A 21,757-nucleotide genomic window follows, 5' to 3' on the forward strand; every position below is an offset into this window, starting at 1 on the left:
CAGTCCCTTCCTGTTGCTGTCAGAGATGTGATAAAACCTTGCACATCACTATCTCCAGGGGCTAAATGGGGAACATGGGAGGATGCTGCACTAATATTTAGGAGCACCATGAAGGAAAACAAACAGTCCTGCTTTTCCTCCAGAAGGTTTCAGGAGGCTTTTAGGAGCACGCTCTGCCAGCTGGCAGATTTCCAGCTCCTGATTCCCCCTTATTTGAAGATCTTCGGCTGTCATCACCTTTCGTTGCACCAAAAAAATTGGTCCTGGCAAAGGGGGGTCAAGAAGATGGGACCTGTTAATTCCCCAGATTTTAAAGCCCAGTATGTTGGCAAAATAAAAATTGTATCCTAGGAGCATCTTGTTTACAAGATTAATGACAAAATTAAAACAGATCATGTGAAGCAGGAGGAATTTCTTGCTGGAGAACATGGAGGGGACTGCTCAAGAGAGGGCACACAGCAGCTCTGCACTTTGTTTTTGGAAGCATTTACTGGATTTGTTTCCAATCAACTTTTCTCAGTTCTCCAAGGAGGCTTTAAACACAAAAAGCCTTAACAAGACAAAAAGCATTGACATGTCATCCCAGAGGGTTCTCCAGTCCATTAACCACTGCTCAGAGAAGCACCAAACGGCCACGTGCCCTCACCTTGCACTCACATCCAATGGCTTTAGGAGCAGGAGAGAGTGGGAAGGAGTTATGAACATGAAAGTAAACAGTATTTATGGGGACCACCAGAAAGGGGGGGGGGAAGGGAAGGGAAGGGAAGGGAAGGGAAGGGAAGGGAAGGGAAGGGAAGGGAAGGGAAGGGAAGGGAAGGGAAGGGAAGGGAAGGGAAGGGAAGGGAAGGGAAGGGAAGGGAAGGGAAGGGAAGGGAAGGGAAGGGAAGGGAAGGGAAGGCTCCTCCCTGGAGGAGCCTTCTTTCTGCTGTGGTTTTATTTATTTGGGGCTTTTCCCACCTTAGGGCTTCGTTCATTTTGGCTTCCCATAGGGTTATATTAATGAAGAAAACATGTATTTTTAATAGCACAAAAAGAAGTCCACCTTCAGATGAAATGAACACTGAAGCCAACAGTGAAGCATTAATAAAGTCTCCACCAGCTAGGATGTGATAAGGGATGGTGTGTCAGGGGCTGGATCCTGGCCAGAGCTGACCTCAGCCAGGTCCCACTGTGCTTCCAGCTCTGCCAGCCTCTGCCTGGAAACCTGCAGCTCTGAACAGCAGAGCTGGGCAGGGAAACTGATGCACAGAGCAAGGTGTCTGGCTTCGCATCTCAGTGCAGGCATGACACCACCGATGGCTTCCCCTTGTGCCCTGGGGGCAGCTCACAACTCAATGGAAGTTTTTGGGAGTCCAGCGATCCCAGTGAGGTTTTAGGGGAGTTTCTCTGGCTGCCACCCAGCCTTGAGCCCATTCTGGTGCTGGGGAACCAGGGATGAGGTTCTCACCCTCAGCTCACAGCTTCCAACCACTCACCAGTGCTGCTCCTTCACACACCATCACCCTCATCTTTTCCCTCCATCCCTTACAAGCAAACCCCAAGGCTGGATCCCCTACAACAGGCGGGAGCTAAAACCCCCAGGCATCCTCCAACACAGCACAGGAAGCACAGAGGTGGCTTTGCACAAGTAAGCATGAGGCATCTGTGAGGGTCTGAGCACCAGAAACATATAACTGCTGACACATCTGGGATGCAAGGGCTCAGCCTCTCTTATGAGATGCCCTCTTCCCTTAAGTTCATGGAGGAGGACATCCAAAATTCTGCCAACGAGGGCAGAATTCAACCCTAAGTGTTCAAAGTTTCCCAGTGGTGGTTTTTCTTTTCTTTTTCCTTCTTCCTTTCCTTCTTCCTTTCCTTCTTCCTTTCCTTCTTCCTTTCTTTCCCTCTTTCTTTCTTTTCTCCCTTCTTTCTCTTTCCTTCCTTCTTTCCTCCCTTCTTTCCTCCCTTCTTTCTTTCCTTCTTTCTCTTTCTTTCTTTCTTTCCTTCTTTCTCTTTCTTTTTCTTTCCTTCTTTCTTTCTTCCTTCCTTCCTTCCTTCCTTTTTTAAAATCAGTGTCATTTCAAAATTATGTAACTGCAAAAAAAGCATCAGGAAAAAAAAACAACTGAGGGATGGCGCTTCTATTCTATTAAACCTTTTCTCCATTAGTCTTCCCACACAACTGCTGTCACCCATTAGCCTGCCAGAGAAGCATTAGATGGCTCCTTACTGCTTGGCAGCCCTGCAGGTAGCACTCACCTGCCTCAGCTCACATCCTGCCTGGCATCCCCTGGCAAGGATGGGTGGAATATTGGTTAGGACAGTCCTGGCCAAAGCATAGCCAGTCGGTGAAAAGTATAAGCCTCCCCCAACTCTCCTGCTGCAGGAGCTGCTGGTGTCAGGAGAGTTTTCAGGTGCCGGTGATTTTCTCTGATGAGAATAGCTGTGCTAAAATTCCCATTTAAATTGCAAGGAATTGGAGCAGTTCTGTAACTGCAGGGCTGTCAAAATGCTTCATCTGATTTTTTTTTTTTTTTTAATGGAAATTCAATTTTTTTGTTGTTTGTTTGTTTGTTTTTGACAAAATGAGGGATTGTTTTTATTCTTCAGAAAGGGGTGATTTTCCTGGGGAAATATCCCCAGATATCTGCAAACAGCTGGATGGCTCTTCTGCCTTGCCAGCTTGTGCACCCTGGGAGTTGATTGTCACAGGGTGAACATGACAGGAGCAGAGTTAGGTCAAAGCTGAGCATGCTGGAGTTCTGCCTTCTGCTGCCTCCAGATGCATCCCTCAGGTAGACTGGCAGTTTTTATAATAATTGTATTTATTGATTTCTTGCAATGTGACCTCTGTGCTCACCTAGAGCATGCTGGTGGGTGAGTCAGGATGAGAGTTTGCGTGCACGCACACCTACAAACACCAGCCCGTGTGCGTTCCTCTCTGCCAGTCCTCAAGACGTCTTTCTCCAGGTGACTGCTCATGCTGCAACCTCTGACTCTTGCCCTGGCTATTTCTGCTTTCCATTCAGAGCCACTTACTCATTAACAAAGAAGAAAATAACAACCCTAAAGCAGAAATTTAGCAGCAACAAATCATTTTGCAATGCTTTATGCTACAAATTGTTTCCAGTAACAAAGAGATTTGGGGACATTTGAGTCAGATCCTGGCTGTGGGACTGGTCCAAGGCTGCTCAGTCCTAAAAACTGTCACCAAAGCCATTGTGGGGAGACCCTGATCTGGCCCAGCTGGTTACAGACTTGCTTTCCAGCAGAAGACCCTCATGCAGCAAATAAAGCAGGTGCCAAAGTGCAGGATTAAAGGCTTCATGCAAGAGGTGACTGTTCCCTCATATCCCATCAAAGCTGGGCTCCAAGTTGAGCTCGTGTTGCAGTGTTTGAAGAATTACTTTTCTTGCTTCCATCCTTGATGCTACAAAGAACAGGGCTGTGACATCCTCTTTGCCTTCATTTGTATCTGAAATAATAGCAACAGGCTTAGGAGGAGAAAGAGCTGTTCCCCACCTGGCTCCCAGAAGGGTCTTCAAATTCCTCAGAAAGACAAAGAATAAATATTAACTTAAGAAATTGCTCCTTTAACTTGATTTAGAAGCAAAATTCCCTGTGAGAGATATAATTTTCAGGCCACTTCAGCATCTAAACACAGAGCAGCTTTCATCTGTATTTGCTAGGTCCAGTAAATTTAGCCAGAGAAATAAGGGTTCAGCAGAGGCAAGAAGGCTGTAATTAAGACAGCAGGTGAATATTCTCTCCAGAAAGAAGAGGTGACATGAAATATTCACCATGATTCCTCCAGTGAGTCCTGTCCCTACACTGGCTCTGACATGACCACAAGGGCTGCTGCCACGTTCTGCCCCCAGTTTCCACTGGGAAGATTGAGGGTCCCATTTTCCTAAGGTGCTGTTGCTCCTTAGGATGTGACATTTGAGTGCATTGAGACAAAGTTCAGAAGAGACCCATCAGTCATTTTGCACACTCCAGGCTTGTGTCCAGGGAGCACCCAGCGTTACCATCCCAAGGCACGGGAGCTGACATCTTCCTCCCACAGAATTGGCCTCAGTTTTGCTCTGCCTACAGCATCCCACTCCCACATTTGAAGGTGCAGGTGAGGGGTAAAGCCCCCATGGATCATCTCTCCCACCTGCTCACTGCTCATAGCCCCAGACTAAAGCCCTGAATTACACAGATCTGAGTAGCAACGTGAGCTTAGTGTAGTCTTTTTTTTTTCTTTTTTTTTTTTTTTTTCCTTGATTCTTTTTTAATTAAGCCAGAACATCTCATGTGGCAGTGTACACAAAGCGGTAAAAAGCTCTGGAGCATGATTAAACACCCAAGTGAAGCAGCAGCAGCATCGCTCCTGATGAAGGAGAGGGAACATGCTCCTGTGCTGTTGAGCCCCTCAGAAACAAAGGCATGCTAAAATAGCAGGAGGTCACCCAGCAAAACACTGGGCAATTCCAAGCAAACTTCATCCCCTTAAATACAGGAAAAAGAAAAGAAATTACAATACACACACACACACACACAAAAAAAAAAAAAAAAAAAAAAAAAACAGTTGCAGAACCACTGTGTGAAAAGCATCCTCAAGGCTCAAAGTTCAGGAGTGCAAGCTCTCTCTTCAAAACAGCGATAATGTTCAATTTTCTTTTCTGTCTGCCTGAGGATGAGATGGAATAATTTGTCCAGCCTTGTCCAGCCTCTGTCTGTGTCTCGGGAACCCTCCTCTCCCTGCAGTCTTGCTAGCTTCTTTTTCAAGGTGTTGCTTTCTCCTTCTCATCTCAGTGCTGGAAGGATGCAGGGTAACTCCGACAGGACCGGTGAACACGGCTGAAATGTACCAGTGTACCAAGAGATCAGCTGTCAGGTGCCAGCCTCCTTTTCTGTCTCTCTCTCAATATTTTACCACATCTGGGCTCACACTTTGCAACCCAGCACCGGAGGGGAGGCTTCTACTCATCCCTGGCAGCTCTGGACAGCAGGAAGGTGGCCACAGGGATACCTTGTGCAGCAGGAGATGGCTCGTCTCTGTGTTCCCTTCTGACCAGGTCACTATGGGATGCCCCACGCTAGTTGACAGATTTCTTGAGTTTAATAACCAAAAAAAAGAGCTTACTGATGTTAAAAGGCTGGGAGATCTTGGATTTTTAATTTGGTCAGGATTCATGTTAAAATTAGTTCTTAATAAAGCCAGAGGTATTTTCATTTGTTTCACTCCCTCTCCTCTTTTCTTCAGTGTTAAAATGGAAAACAGAAAGAAAAAAAAAAAAAAAAAAAAAAAAAAAAAAAAGTGAGATAATTGAGAGAGTGCCAGCTGAGAAGTTTAAAATAGATGAAAATCATTCCTCCTCTCTACCTGCAGAAGAAATCTGTATGTATTTATACAGACAAATATATGTATATACAGATATATATTACCATTCTGCTCTTTCAATTAAAGTTCATGAATAATGCTGATAATGCTGTGCCCTCCAAACATAGTGGGGAGAAGGAGCTTGACCTGCTTTGGGAATCCTTTCAAACCTAGGCATCCCAGCTGCTGTAAAGGTGATGTCACCTTCTTGGAGCAGCCTCAGCCAAACACCCAGATGAGATGTGCCACCTCCTAAAATCTTCCTAATCAGTCCTTAGCAGCTTGCTGTCACCTAGAAAACCCCACTTTTATTTGCTTTTTGGCGAGTGTCAGCACAAACCCTGAAAGAACAACAGCATCTTTGCTCACTTGGGCATTTTTTTTTTCTCTCTCTTTTTTTTTCCCCCCTCTCTCGCTCTCTTAATACACACACAAGGCACAGAAAATGAGGTATCAGAAGTTTCCATATTTCTGAATCTGAAAACAGAGTTGTAAAATTCAGCTGGCTTACCTATTCTACCTACACCATAATGCACGCAGCAGAGTAAGAAATAGGCTACTGACATCTTATTTATGTGCCTTCCATATTTTTCATGGATCAAATATTTCATCTGTCCATGTTAAAAACACATGCAGCCCCAAAACACTGCAGACTCAGAAAATCCCTATAACAGATGTAGTGCAGGACTGTACCTCAGAGGGTTCTGTTCTGAGAATACTCAATTACCTTGGAGAATTTCACAACTGGAAGCTCAATAATTTGCTTGCAATAAAAAAAAAAAAAAAAAAAAAAAAAAAATCAAACCAACAAAACAAAGAAAATAAAACCACTTTGGAATAAAGGCAGTGTTTGTGGGGTGGCAGAACTCTGCAGGTTCCCCAGAGCTGTGCTGGTCTCATATTGCACCAGAGTAGTTCTGTTGCTTACTATGAGATTTGAGGCAGCAGTAATAGAATTAACTCAGAGATGGCAGCTTCCATGGAAACCCCTATTTCCAAGTGCTTTATGACTTTCTCATAACATGGTGGCTTCAGCAGGACTTTTTTTTTTTTTTTTTTTTTTTTTTTCAGCAGTTAGGCAAAGCAGCGCATTATTCTGGAAAGACTGCTGTTTACAGAACATGAAAGAGGAGCACGTTTGTCTTTGATACACCAGTCTGCTCCATCACATCTGCCTCAGGGCCTCTGTGTGCTGCAGCCCCTTCTCCAGTGGCACCAGGGATGCTCCTGCAGGGGAAAAAGGATCCCTTCAAGGTGACTTGAAGACCCTGCTTGGGAACAACCGGCCTTGAAACAGGGAGCCTCTTGTTTAGAAACAGGGAGTCTCCTGTTTAGTTGTTCTCCTGGGTTTAAGCTCCCGAGAGCTAAAATGACGCCCTTCCTTTTCCACAGGGTTCACTAGTGGGAAAAACAATGCTGCGAGGTGCTGGACAGTCCTGCACCATCATCCCATTCCCATAATCTTGCTGCCTGGTTTTAGGGACTAATCCCCTGTAACCGCTGCAGGAAGATGGAAGCACAACTTCTGCTGATAAAACCACTGCCCACTTGCACACCAGGAACTGCACACAGAGCTGAGTAATGGGCTAAATCCCATAAATCACCTGGGGTTCACACAGGTGAATGAAACCACAGCCCTTCAAGCCCAGCCCAGATGATTCAGGAACTCTGCAGCCAAGTTCACATTTGCAGACTCCAGTGCTGAACTCAGCATCTTACTCTCCCTGGGGGCTGCAGGGCTCTGGGCATGGTTTTGTGGGTTTCTTAGATTGCCAGGGGAAAGCATTTGGGGCTGAACCTTGCCTTCTTCTGCTTCCTTCTGAGATAAATTAAATAACACTCAAAGGGTGCAGGTGGAAGAAAGCATTATAATTTACTTTACAGGGCTTTCAAAGTTTTTATTTAATCCTTTTTGCCTTAACCTGAGTCAATGTTTGAAGTGAAAATGAAGTTTCAAAAGAGGGCAATGCTTTTGGTTTAGAAAAACTTCAGATTATTTGTCTTTTCTGTATCTTTTGAGGGCATGCATGTTACATCTTGGGGGAGAACAGCGGGATTCACCTGAAATGGTTCTCTGAATTTCTCCTGTGTAGTTTTGTCTACAATGAAACTGTGGTTTTCAGCAGAAGTAGCAATCCCACTTTCCCAAAAAAGGATAATTTAAAAAGCGACTCTTTGACTAGTAAGCAACATACATAGGCTCCAGCTGTAGTATTCCTTCCATGCATTGAGTCCAATAGGCTTTGTAAACTGCTATGTCTGGGTAAAGAAGCAATTGAGACTCACACGAGGGTGAATTGGTAATGGGAAAAAGAAATGGAAATGGTTTCTGAAGGATGTGTAGCTGGGCTGGGCACACCAGGCCAGCCGGTGCAGGCTTTGCTTTTTGTGGTCAGGTTTTGTCTTCAGAGAACTTCTGTGGGCAGTGTTTGAATTTTAGCTCAGGGTGAGGTTGGTCTTGTCCATCCAACTCCTATCTACCATCGGCTTTCTCTTGTTTAAATAAATAAATAAATAAAATACAATTCCTTCCTTCTGATAAATAAAGCTGGGAATTTGAGTGGATATTTGGAGTGGGCACATATGAGGGAAGAAAGCAGTTTTTCCACACCATCCAACTGTTATGTCCTGTACATCCCCTTTTGCTAAGCTAGCCCCACCAAAAGAACAGGTACAAACAGGTACAAAAGGAAAATAAGCAAGTGGACCAGGTCCAGGGCTGTGTCATGTTTCTCCAGGCAGGCAAAACCAACAGCCCAGGCACTGCCAGAGCACCTGGCACTGTTTAAATCCCTCTGTGCTGCAGGGTAGTGGTAATGCTGCTGGAGAAGGGCTTATCTGAGGATGTTTAGAGTCCAACACAAACCTCAGGTTTGTGTCATTGTATCGTGGGTAAAACAACCTCAGACTGCCTCATGGCAAAGGTATTTGAATGTTTATTTTCCTGTGGGTGAGCCAAAGGGAAAAGCTTCCACTTCTTTCAACTAGCAGGAGGAAAAGGCTGTGATGCTTATGGAAGCTACTCAAAGTCACGTCGTAACAAACGCAATCACTTCTGTCCCTTTTTCATACCATTTCAGTTTAAGAAAGTCATGGTCATCCTTCCAGATCTGAAAGGGATTTTGGACTTATGGGGAAAAAAAAAAAAAAAAAAAGTAAGACTTGTGCAGAAAATGGACACAAGCACATGAAGAGCAGAGGCACTGAAAATTGTCCAGGTTGTTGAGGGAGGAAAGCTGAGCCCATGTCCACGTGCTTGTGAAAATCCCTGCTCCAGCAGCCCCAGCATGAGGCCCCTCGAACATTTTCCTATGGCCCCAGGGCCAGGAGTAGGTTTTCTGGGAAGGCCCCACACCAAGGTGCAAGAGCTGAACGTTTTCAGCTCTTGCCACAGTGGAAGGAAACTCTGCAAAAGAGGCTGGGGCTGACCAGGCTGTGAAGGCTCCATCTATTGGGTAAAAATACGCAGCAGATCAAAATGCAATGGAAAATGAATTCAGAGAGAAAATATCAGAAGGGATTCGAAGCAGTTATAGCCACTTAGAGCTTAATTGGGTACAATTATAGGAATGCTGCTTAGTACTATTCTAAATCAAAATGAAGGTAACAGCGAGTGGCTTTGAAGAGATCAGAACGAAGCAACCCGAGCTAGATGCCAAAATACAACCCAAGTGCCTGCTGTCTCCCCAGGGCATCGGGGACAGGGCTTTTGTGTGCACCTGTGTCCCATGCAGGGCAAAACAAGCTCTGTGCCCGACCTGTGCTAGCTTCAGTAGGACACGGGCAAGTGGGGAGTGGGGACTGAGGAAGGGGTGCATTTCCCCCGAGATGCATTTCCCCGTGCACTGGGGGAACGTGCAGTTGCTTTTCTACGGGAAGCAAAAAGCAGCCCCCGAGCAACTGGCCCCTTTCCCCCAGCAGCTGGCCGGTGCAAGCAGCAAACCTCGCCTGTATTTCTAGAGGCTTTGCTTCAGCCCGTGATCTCATGTTTTCCCCCGGGGCTGCTGAAAATCGGAAAAACAAACTGTGGCGGGTGGAGGACGAGGAGGTGGTGGAAGAGGAGGAGGAGGAGGAGCAGGGAAGGAGGAACCCCTCCGAAGCCCGGCTGAAGCCGGCGGCGCTCGGGGGCTGCGAGCGGGGCCGCTCTCCCCCCTGCTCTGAGGGGGATAAATAGGGTGAGGAGGAGGGGGCTCCTCTGGCGAAGCGGGGCCGAGCATCCTTCCTCCGCCTCCCGAGCGCGCCTGGCGCCGAGCGGCGGGGCTGGCCGCCGCAGTCGCCTGGGAAGCGGGATTTGCTCCGGGGGAAGCATCGCCCCCTCTTCTTCCTCCTGGCCGCGAAGGGCTTTTCCCAGCGGGAGCCCGGCCGGGGCGGCATGAGCGCCAACGGGGAGCGGCGGAGCGCGGCCGGGGTTCGGCGCTGAGCGGCGGAGCGGGGTTCGCCGGAGGCGCGGGGAGGTCCCGCGGCTCGCGGAGGGGGGCGCCGGTTGCTCCCGGAGCCCCACCGGAGCTCGGAGGTACCGGGGAGCGCCGACGCCCCCCCCGCTCCGGGGAGCGGCGGCCGGCCGGGCTGCCCCCCGCGGGGTGCGGCGGCAGTGCGGGGGGGGGGCGACAGCGGCGACAGCGGCGACAGCGACGACAGCGGCAGCGGGGCCCGGCATGCCGCGCTGCCGGAACTGCTGCCCGCCGCTGAGCTCGGGGCCGGCGCGGCGGCTTGCCCGCTGCGGCTCCCCCCGCCGCTCGGGGCCGCTGCCGGCCGCGGCGAGGGGAGCGGGGATGGAGCGGGGCTGCTCGCCCTGAGCCCCGGGCGGCGGCGGCGGCGGCGGGGGAGGCGGCGGGGAGCGCCGATGGCGAGGGGGCGCCGGGCGCCGCCGTTGCGCAGCCGGCTGCACGGGCTGCGGCACATGTGCTCGCGGCGGGCGGCGCTGCCGCGGCGGGCGCTGTGGGTGCTCGCCTTCTGCACGGCGCTGGGGTTGCTCCTCTCCTGGTCCTCCAACCGCCTCCTGCACTGGCTCTCCTTCCCGTCGCACACCCAGGTGCGAAGCGAGTGGAGCCGCCAGCTGCTCTTCCCCGCCGTCACTCTGTGCAACAACAACCCGCTCCGCTTCCCCCGCCTCTCCAAGGGGGACCTGTACTACGCGGGGCACTGGTTGGGCTTGCTGCTGCCCAACCGCACGGCCCGGCCGCTGCTCACCGAGCTCCTGCGGGGCGACGAGGCGAGGTTGCGGTGGTTCGCCAAACTGGCCGACTTTCGCCTCTTCCTGCCGCCCCGCCACTACGAGGGCATCAGCGCCGACTTCATGGACCGCCTGGGCCACCAGCTGGAGGACATGCTGCTGTCCTGCAAGTACCGCGGCGAGCTCTGCGGGCCCCACAACTTCTCCGCGGTGAGTGCTCCCCGGGACCCCCCGGCTCCCCTCGCCCCTCCGGGGCTCTCCTCGGTGCGCTTTTTCCTTACACCCGCGGGGCTGCGCACTCTTCTCCCACGCCCTCAATTGCACCGTTCCGTGGGGCTGCGCGGAGGGAGGATGTTTGTGGCTTTGGCAGCGACACAGGTGGGACACCGGTTCCCTGCACATCCTCCCCGAACAGGGCAATGAATGGCAGCGGTGGAGTTCTCGTTGCAAACCCCAGTCAGAACCGCTCTGACTCTGTGGCAGCTCTCTGCCCGGGAAGCTCCCTGAATGTTTATTTCCCCTCTGGAGCAAAGCTGATGCTTTCTGTTTTAAATGCTAACTCAGGCCATCAGCAGTGGAAAGTGGGGTCTCACTACTGCTCTTTTTCTTTTGGAAAAGAAAAAGCATGCTGCAGCCCTCTTGGATACTTCAGTGACGTTTTCCCTGTTGTATCTCAGCATAGTTGTATCTCAACTTTTTTTCATCCCCAGCTGGGAAGCAAGGTTTCCTCAGGTGAACTTTGTCTGCAGATGCAGGCTGAGACTTAGGTCAGCTCTGTTATGTTGTGGGTGGAGGGAGAAGGGGGGAGTGGGACTGGCACCTGGGCCTGTCCTGGGGCAGCCCATGCTCACTTGGTGCCTGCTTCTTTGCTGCCCAGTGAATTTCTTCTGAGTTTCTCTGTGCAGCTGTGTGGAGTTGTGTGGTGTGATTTGTTTGGCAAATGATGAGCTACTAATTGGAGCTGCTGCCTTTACCGTCCAGAAAGCCCCCAGGCCCTTGTGCATAAGGCAGGAGAATGAATGGGTGCGCTACTGTAAGATCAAACCCCTGAAATGCTTTGTGAGCCACCACCAGTATAATCTGCCTAAAAGATTCCTGCAGGGCTGTTTGCAAGTTGCAAGAGCTCTAAATGAGAGCTCAAACTGGACTCTTTTAATAACCTTTTTAAAGTTTGTTGGTAGCAGCTGGGTGTTCATTGTGCTGGAATATTCTGCTCTTCTTATTTCTGCGGATAGCCAGGAGAGAGAGAGAGTTGTGATTAAATACCCTTGCTGGTGTCTGGAGTGAGAGAACTAGTTTTGAGCTGTTGCTGCTCCACACGCAGGAGAGGAGTTGAAATTCCCTGCTCTGTAAGTGCTGCCTGAGATGCATACCTAAAACCAGTTGTTGTCTTCCCTTTGGACTTGTCACATCAGCCTCACCAGCTGCTAGACTGTGAAGGGACGGAGAGAGAAAATCCTTGTGGGATGATCTTAGCTTCTTGGGACTGTTGAATTAGCATATGTTGCTGAAAAGATGAGCAGAAATAGCATACTTTTTAAAACTAAAAATAAATAAATAAAAACATTGAGAGAGTCTTCCTAGTGGGACTAGTCTGCAAAGCAGTTCAGTGGCAGAAGGAAATTTGGGAATAGGCAGATATAGGCCTTATTGGAAGGCTGCCTTTCCTTTTCAGTTCCCCCTTTTGCAAGTGTGCTGATGTTTGTCTGGTGTGACAGGGCCCTGGCTGCAGGTTTTAATGAACTCATGTTCCAAGTTGTAGTGAGCATGGAAGGGTGACGTTGAATCCTGTAGCCCAAGAAATGTGAAGCCTGGAGTGCTGTGTTGGCTTGGCATGGGTGAAGGGACAGTGAGGCACCTGCTGAACGCAGGCTCTGTTTGATGTAGCTGTTTGCTAAATGCTCTGCAGGAGGATTGCTGAGCACTGTGATTGCTCACCATCCTGCACAGGTTGAAAAAGCTGCCTCTGGAGGCTGGGAGGGAAAGGCAGGGATTAGTGCCACCTCCTTGCTTTGCAACATGTCCTCTCTCCTCAGGGCTTTAGAGCAAAGAGTAGTGACCTCTGCATTGTCCTTGAACAAAGGCTGAGGAGCTTCTCCACCTGTGGATCCCAAGCAGAGAGAAATGTGTCTTGGGGAGATGCTAAAACAGCTTTTGTGAGCTCAGGGTGTCCAGAGAACTCACTGCCCAGTGCACATTGTCTGCAACTGAAACCTGGGGTTTGGGGTTTGCTGCAAGGATCAAGAGCTTAGCAGCCCCAAGCATCCCTTGGGGTCTGGGTTACCTGAGCTTCTGCTTCTCCTGAACTAGGAGAAAAAAAACACCTAGGAGGGACAGGAAAACTGTTTGGCTTGGGTACAGATGAGAAGAAAGCAGGTGAAAAAGATTAAATGCAAACTGAGTAAATGATAGTGTGAAGGGTATTTTGCAGTTCTTACACCTGCTTGGATGCCCCGAAGAGGTTTTCTGCCTCAAAAAGAAGGTGAGATAATGCTTGTAGGGTTGTGACTTCCATTGGGTAAAAAGCAAAAGACCAAAACAGATGTGTTTTTGGAAGAGACAAGTTCTCCCTTAGATCTGAAGCAGAAAAAAGGCTCTGCATGAGAGCTGGTCCTTTTTTTTTCCCTTTGCAACTCCCTTAGTGCATCTCATGCAAGAGATTACCTCTCCTTTAAAGCTTGCTTTGTGTATCATCAGGCTAGGGTGGCAACTGTGCTTCTAAAAAACAAGAAGGTTACATGAAAATAAACACAGCAAAAACAATGTATCGGGGTTGATTTGTTGCTTTTCCCCAATATATGTGGCTTGGGGGGGTGGGGTTGCACTGATTTGTGGAGCTTGTTGCTGCAGGACAGATGGTAAAAATTAGTCTCATTTAGCTTAGTTACGAGCACTCGCTTCTGACTTATTCTCCTGCCTGTGCAAGCTGGCTTGTTTTGGCCACGTGCAACATTTGGCAGTCAGGGTGAGAGGATGAGGCCAGTTGTGTAGGAGGGAGATGAGGTCTTGTGCCCCTTGATCAGTGAGGGGGTCTCCTGTTTCCACACCTGGAGTTACAAAATTGGCTGTTACATGTGTAAATGGGCACACAAGTGCTCAGCTCCCACCCTAAGAGGCTTTAAGGGAAGCAGCTGTTGAGTAGTTAGCATCCTTCAGAAATTTATTCCAATTTGTAATATAAAACTGTCAGGACTGGAGGACTTAATGATTAAAGATGGTGTTTGCTTTCCTGTGCAGGAATGGCCTTATCTGTCTGTAACTGGGTATCAGGATTAAGTGGACAAAAGCTTGGCTCTGCATCATTCGAATTTGGGTGTTGATTTCTATTGCTGAGCTTTCTTTTGTTTCCAAAATATTTATCTTGGTTGTCCTGTCCTGTATGTATTGATTTCTTTTTCTGTGGTTTTTTTTTTTGTTTGTTTGTTTTTTTTTTTTTTTTTTTTTTTGTGGGAAAGTTTCTAGCACACCTGTGGGAATAGAAATGTTGTTTCTGCAGAGTTGCACTGTTTGGAGGGAAGGAATGTGGTACTGAGATATGCTTAGAATGATAAGAAAGCTTAGCAGGCAACCTTGTAAAATGCAGACAACCAGACTCCTTAGGACAATTAGATGAAAATCACGGTGTCAAGTCAAGTCAGATAAGTGAAGAAACATTACCACTTCAAGCAGTAAAAATGTCAAAAGAAATTTGAAATTTAAAAGGCTGGCAACTGAAGGCCATGCATTGTTTGTGAAGCATCAGATAGATTGTGAACCTGGATTACACACTCAGTGGGGAAACAGGGAAGTGTCCTGTCATCAAAAAGTATATAAACTGTGTTTTGGAATTAGTAGGGGCGCTCTCCTGCTTGGGGCGCCTGCCATTGCAATCACGAATAAATTACTACTTCACTGAGATCCTCGCCTGAGCCTAAGTGATTGGCTACAGAGTGTTTCTCACACACCCCGTGGGCTGAGATTTATGCACTAATTACCTCATCCCAATTTAAGAACTTCCAGGATAAAACTTGTCACCTTGCCTGCCCATTGCAAAGGGAGGTGGTGTGGTCTGCGCAGAGGGTGGCTGACTTCTCTCGGCTCTGCCTGCAGCTCTGTGAAGGCTCTGATTTTTTGGGGCAGCTTTGAAGGTTTTGCGGTCAATACCCATCAGTGGTTTTTATTTGCTTGCTGTTTAGTTTTGAATTGCTTTTGTTTATTCCAAGAATAGGAATTTCATGGGATAGTCATTGTATGGAGCCCAGGGTGCTGCTTTCTTGCAGGTCTGCACATTTTTAAAGGTACTCCTCTGCCCAAAGAATGCTGTGGTATGGCCTTCTGTTTTGATGTTTTCCCACCAGATGATCAGCTGTGTCCAATGTGAAGCTGATGTTCATCAAACTAAATGAGGCTGCAGTGCTGGGTTTGTATCGGGCCGTGGTGTGGCTGCATGTGGTTACTGGCATGTCACCACTGCAGGCTCGGAGCATCTGCCAGCCCTGGGGCTCACACTGCTGTAGCCAGTGGCACAGTAACTTTAGCAAGTGTATGTGGTTTGCTTCGCCTGGGGGTTTTGCTCACTGTACTACAAACTGTTTTACCCAGTCCCTTTTAGACTGCTATTCTGCTAGGTTTTATTTTTTTTTTTTTCATGCCAGTTCCAAACATAACTTAAATCTGGCTTGCTGTTACTTTTGGAAGGGAAGCAGGCTGTGTTTAATTGTGCTGATGTGGGGCTGAAGCTTTAAGTATGTTCCTGATTTGTATGGATGCCATTGAAGGGACAACGTGTGGAGCCAGTTGGATTCAGTCTTGCTCATTAAAGTAGCAGTGCCAAGTCCATGCTCTCCCTCCTCACCAGACTGCAGTGACATTAAGTAATATTACTAGCTTTGTGTTAGTTAGCATGAAAGGATCCAAAGAGAAATTTTAGGGCTGAGCTGTGCTAGGTGCTGCCCAAGTACAGCAAGCAATGATGCTTGTGTGAAAGATGGGATGGCTCCTAAGAGAGATTTGAGGAGATTTAGCGTAATTTTGGGTCTGCTTTTCCCTGCACAAGAGTCAGATATTCCCGCTTTTCTGCGGAGTTGGTTGTTGAGCTGAGACTTAGGACTGTGATTGGACTGGGGAATAAAAATTGAAATGAGCTGGCTCCGCAGAATGGTCAATTAGGGAATGGGATGTGCGTTTTGGTGCTGGTCTCTGCAAGGAGGAGGTGAACCTCTGCTCCCTGCAAGTGCTTCCCTGCTAGGCTCTTATCTCCCACATGCTTGGAGGTTGCCTCCCAGTTCCTGGGTACTGGCTGGGAGATGGGAGCTGAGCTGCTGAAATAGAGGGGAAGAGACCAAAGAGCATCACCTGTTTGGTGCTGTGCTGTGCAGGGTGAGCACTTTGAGAGTGGGTGTGCTCTGGGCACTTTAAGAGCTCCTGAATAAATCCACAGAGTGAGAAGAGTTGGGCAGCATGCATGACCTGGGCTCTGGGTTTGTTTTCTCATCTTATTTCATTTGGGAGCTTTCATCAGGAGCTTGGTGCTTGTGGAGAACCAGCTCCTTCAGAGGTAGCCAGCAGCTCTGCAAAGTATTTTATTATCACAAATGTAGGACTCTGAAATGGGGTGTGGCTGGAATGTGGGTACCCAGGTCCTTTTTATTATTGTTTTGGTGGTTTCTGTGTTTTTTTTTTGGTTTGTCTTTCTTCAGCGGATTGCCTAATTTATCTTGTCTCCTTGGATTAATATACTACAGCAGATGACAAATGTCACCTTAGTGCTGCAACTGAGTTTGTACAGGCTTTTTTCCCTGCTGCTGGGTGGAGGGATGACAATGGGTTGAGTGAGAGATGCAGCAGAAAGGAGGATGTGAACAGAGGAGTTCACAAAGGAGTTAAGATGTTCAGCCGTTGGTGTGGGGAGCAATCTGCCAGAGCATGGTAGAACAAGTGGAGCTTGGCTCTGCAGTGTCACATGTTGGTGCAAAGGAGTTCCCATTTTCCTTGCTATTTGCAGTTCCTGGAGTTGAAATTAGCCGTTTGATGTGCTAATCTTCATCAGCATGGCTGTCTGCCAAAGCGCCTTGTGCTTCTTGGCATGCAGCTTGGGGAAGGTGCTCATTTTGTTCCGGCCAGAGTTGGCCCTCCTTCCCCATTCCAGCTTTCAGGAGGATGTAGGTTAAATAAAGCTGAAAGTCGGACCTCCCATCTCCCAGGGCATTTGGTTTGAGTTTCTTTTAAAGGTATTATATTAGAACTTTTCATGACACGGAACACTCAGAAAAGGTTTCTTTTTGGTGTCATTTTCTTGGCTTTTAGTCTTTTCCTTAGGTGTAGACCGTGTAGTCAAAGCAGAACTCTTTGATAATTTCCCACAGTACATTCCCATTGGAAAGTGCAGATTCTTTGAAAGCTCTTCTCTTGGAATGTTTTTAGAATTTTTTACCAAACCATGTTTCAGATAGAGATGTTACCAGCAGCTTTCCACACCGCGCACAACAACATCCTTACAGTGTTGAGGACGATAATATGCAATTGCAGCACAGTTGCATTTTGTTCACCATCTATCTTTGGAGCATCTCCTTGAAAGGGAAAAATACAGATTGAGGAGAGCATGCAGGACAGCAGCAATAAAAGAGGTATGACTGCAGGGTGTGATTTACGAGGAAAGATGGAGCTGGGTAAGTTGTCCAAGCCAAGAATGGCTGTGATAGCTGAATGTGCCTCTTGCCTCTAATGAGGATGTGTTTGGGATGGAGCAGAGAAACACTGAGCTGAAGAGAAGATTCAAGGGTGAGGGTATATAGAAACTTGCCTAATGGGTCTTCTGCCAGAGACAGGCTATCAAGAACAGACTGCGGGAACAATCCTTTACTGTCTTGCAGATAATCAATTTGGCCTAGTAAAGCTTCTCTGACTCTCGCCTATTTATTTTTTTATTTGAAAAATGGCATTGGGTTTTAAAGGCTGGCATAAAACTGATTTGAAGAATATGCCTCATTGCTGGGTAAGCACTAATGTCCTTGAGCTCCATCAATACGCCACAGTGGAATTTGTCAGGCAGACATGGAAGTGCGCTGCCTGGGCTCCTGTCTGAGCTCTTCAGCTGGGCAGGGTGAGGCTGCTTGGGGCAGCTGGGAGACCTGCTCTGCCTGGCTAATTTAGGAGAAAATGGGAGGTTTGTGATATGCTGTGGCTTCACAGCCCCTCAGTGTTTTTCTCTGGGTAGTGCTGTATCTCAAGAACTTGCTGTGGAGGATGTCTTTAAGGTTAAATGCCATTCTGGTGTGGCGACTGCGTTTCAGTCACTTTTTCTCTTGGTCTGAGGCCAGAAGCTCTGGTCTGCAGCAGGAGGACACCTTAGTGTTGGGGCTCCTTGTAGGTGGTCAGCACAGATGTGCTGTGGGCTGAGCGCTGGGAAGGAGCCTTTTGGCTACTTTGGGGATATCTTGACTTTATTTTGAATGTATTGAATTTGGGAAGCAAAGGCAGTGTTTTTGCTGCCATATCATAGATGACACCAAGTTAGGTGCATGTGTCAATCTGCTCAAGGGTAGGAAGGCTCTGCTGGAGGATCTGGATAGGCTGGACCGATGGGCTGAGGCCAACTGCATGAAGTTCAACAAGGCCAAGTGCCGGGTCCTGCACCTTCGGTGCAATGACCCCAAGCAGAGCTACAGGCTGGGAGATGAGTGGTTGGAAAACTGCCTGGCAGGGAAGGATCTGGGAGTGTTGGTGGACAGTCAGCTGAATATGAGCCAGCAGTGTGCTCAGGTGGCCAAGAAGGCCAACAGCATCCTGGCTCGTATAAGAAACAGTGTGGCCAGCAGGGCTAGGGAGGTGATCGTCCCCCTGTACTCAGCTCTGGTGAGGCCGCACCTCGAGTACTGTGTTCAGTTTTGGGCCCCTCGCTACAAGAAGGACATCGAGGTGCTTGAGCGGGTGCAGAGAAGGGCGACAAAGCTGGTGAGGGGCCTGGAGAACAAGTCCTACGACGAGCGGCTGAGGGAGCTGGGTTTGTTCAGCCTGGAGAAGAGGAGGATCAGGGATGACCTTATCGCTCTCTATAGGTACCTCAAGGGAGGCTGTAGCGAGGTGGGGATTCATCTGTTCTCCGACATGCCTGGTGACAGGTCGAGGGGAATGGACTAAAGTTGTGCCAGGGGAAGTTTATGCTGGATGTTAGGAGAAACTTCTTTACTGAAAGGGTTGCTAGGTTGAATGGGCTGCCCAGGGAAGTGGTGGAGTCACCATCGCTGGAGGTCTTTAAAAGATGTTTAGATGTAGAGCTTAGTGATATGGTTTAGTATAGGACTTGTTAGTGTTAGGTCAAAGGTTAGACTAGGTTAGATCTTGGAGGTCTCTTCCAACCTAGATGATTCTGTGATATCCTTCTGAATGCTTTGCCAGCTGTGCCTCCAGGCTTCTTGATGTGGTTCCAGGTGCAAGCAACTGCTTAAGCTTTGGGCACTGATAGGTTTTAATATGGCCTGGGCAAGTGCTTGGGGGTGAAACTATGGGGACTTATTTCAGGCAGGAAGGAAACAGACCTGCTCAGTGGGGAGATGCTTCAGCTAAGGTCTTCCCACTACCAGCATGTACCTTCTGAGCTTCTTCCAGTTTCTGGTCCTATTTTGTCCCTGGCTGGAGTGCAGGACCAAAACCCTGTGGTTTGGATGCATAGACATGGTGTTTGTTGACGTGAGAGACAAGTGCATCTGAAGAGGGGAATCAGACTGCAGAAACAAAGGAGGAGTTTTGGCAGGGCTTTTCTGTGCCTTTTTTTTTCTTCCCAGATGCTTTTTTTTGTTTTGTTTATGCCAAAGCCATCAGTCAGGAAATGAAATACCTGTTAGTTGCATGCTAAACATGTAATCAGCAACATAGGTTTGGTTTAGTTATATAATAGTTTCCAAATAATTGCTTACTGCCCTACGGCAGAATTAATATAATTAGGTGCATAATTGCAGTTACCTACCACTCAGGGATTCTGCTAAGGCTTAATTAATATTTGCAAATTGCTTCAGGATCCTCTGACCATCTACTATTATGTAAAGAATGCAAAGAAGAGTAATTCTTGTGTTATGTAGGCATGGAAGCAAAATGGTGTGGGGAAGTTAAATAAATACAGTGGAAATCCAGGGTCACAGGAAGGGAACAAGTCAGACAGACACGGGCTCCCTGCTGCCCCCATGCCTTTGGGAGATGCTGAGTTTCCTTAATGAAAAGGGCCACAGGGAGACTGTTATCCCCCAAGAGCTACCATGGTTCTTCCTTGCCTCTGGGTGCAGCTGAGGGTAAAGCCATTTATCCTGAACCCCCTGTGCTTTGTTTCTTATTGCAGGGATGGAGATTGCCATGGGCACAGGTGGGGCCATGGAAATCCCACCTTTAATGGATTGCACATGCTTTATAAAAAAAAAAAAAAAAAGCTAACTGAAAAGAATCTAACTAAATCTAAAAACTAATCTTAAAAAAAAAAAAAAAGCTAACTGCTGGCCTCAAAAAGCCTAAAAACACACAATCAGGCTTTTCCAGGGCTTAGCAAGGGGGATGCTTCTTCATGCTTTGCTTACCTCTGCCTATTTGTGTGACAGCAATTCCTTTATTTTTTTTCTTGCATTTCTTCTCTGTTTCCCTTTTTGCAGTTTTTATCACTTGTTTATCCTTTTTCTAATTTCCTTTTCTCCCTCATTCTCTCTCTCTCTCTTTGTATGCTATTTTGCAACCCGTGAATCTGCTGTGGCTGGGAGTACGTCTTCTCCACACTTTTCTTCTTTCTTTTTGAAATATCAGGAACCCTATTGTTGCAAAACTTGGTGCTATTGCAGCTGATTCATTTCTCTCTTAGGCAGTTCTGGGAATTCTTCCCTGTGTTTTGTCATTACCCCGAGCGCTGTAATTTCATGCAGTGGGAACAGGTATTTGTAATTTGTTTTTTGGTTGTTCCACACCCCTCTCCCCAGTTTTGTAATTTACTTCTAAATAAAACAAACTCAAGTAAAGCATCCTCCTCAACACCCTTGAGCTTTAATTTTTTTCAATAATAAAGTGTGAACATAAATTAAGAACTAGAGCTGTTACTAATCTTATGACCACACTCATTCACATACTGATTTTCATATGGTATATTAAATCAAGAAGAATGGCCTATTATAATATAATTAGCTGTGATTCACAAGCAGGGATTACTGTTGCCAGTGTGGGAGAAAAGTTGCATAGTATGACTGGAAAAGATTGAAACCTTTGTGGTTTGTTTTTTTTTTGTTTTTCTTTTTGCCTTTTAAAGCTTCTCAGCAGCTGGAATGAAGGAGAATCCATGATAGGGAATTCACTATGGATTTTGTAATATTTATGTAATGAGCAAAAGTGTCTCATTGTGGGCATGTAAATTTTCATATGTTCCCAACATATGTTACTGACAGAAATAAATAACCTCATCCTGTGGCTTTATTAAACTTAACGCATCAGTGCTTCCCAATCCACTCTTGCGGAAGGACCCCAATCTGTCTGAGCACTGGGCAGGAGCAAAAGCAAGAGCAACTGGACCTTAGAGCTACTCCTTTAGCTACAAACCACTTTAAAGACTGCATAGATTTCAGAGTTTGTTTTTGCCATCATTTGGAGAAACAGGGAGACTGAGCAGCATCTCCCTCTAGCTTGAGCAGGCTCATTGGAAGCATCTCCCTGGGCAGGGCTGGCAGCCTGCTCTGGGTTTGGTTTCTGTGGTCTCTTAGAGGTCTTGCTGCTTGTAGCTGTGAATCCTACACTGTGTTCCTTGTGGAGGATGCTTCAGGTTTCATCCAATGTCACATGGAACATGAGGTCCTTTGGGTTCTGATCAGAACTTTTGCTTTTTAAAGTCTTACTCCACCAAAAAGTCTTATCTTTCTCCATCCAGGTTGGCAATGTCACTGAGAACTACTTTGAATAGGTTGTTAGTGTTTCTCATCTCTTGTTTGAAAATGAGACATTTGAAAACTTCCTTCTGTGTGTGAGGAGAAACCCTCACACTGTTCTGTAACCAGGCAGTGGGAAGAGATGGAGTTAAATTGAACTCTGCCCAAGGGCCAATGCAGTGACCCAAATACCCAGGAAAACAGGTCTGCAATCACTTGCAAAATTACAAGTGAAATTTGAGTGAACTTCTCCCACCAGCACTTTCTTAAGGTGGTGGGAGGGAAGAAACTGCTTATGCAGAGGATAAGCCTGCCTGGTCACGAGGACAAGTACGAAATAAGCAAGATATAAGTGTTCAGGATGTGCAGACA

General features: G+C 47.5%; 1 protein-coding gene across 5 annotated transcripts in view; it reads left to right on the top strand.

Moving 5' to 3' along the window:
* Window positions 1-9,834: 9,834 nt before the first annotated feature.
* The window catches only part of LOC309887216 (acid-sensing ion channel 2), a 106,527-nt gene continuing 94,604 nt past the window's right edge, over window positions 9,835-21,757 (top strand). For 4 of the 5 annotated variants that reach the window (XR_014319033.1, XM_082778761.1, XM_082778762.1 and 1 more), the window contains exon 1: window positions 10,070-10,730. Coding sequence is in view for 4 of the 5 variants with exons in the window: in XM_082778761.1 (XP_082634887.1) it covers window positions 10,191-10,730 (540 nt within the window). In the remaining variant the exon portion in view is untranslated. Of the gene's footprint in view, window positions 9,861-10,069; window positions 10,731-21,757 lie in introns of those variants that run through there. The other variant, XM_082778764.1, reaches the window with a different exon arrangement.

Source organism: Aythya marila (genome assembly GCF_965140915.1).
Source record: "Aythya marila genome assembly, chromosome: 25".
Lineage (NCBI taxonomy): Eukaryota > Metazoa > Chordata > Aves > Anseriformes > Anatidae > Aythya > Aythya marila.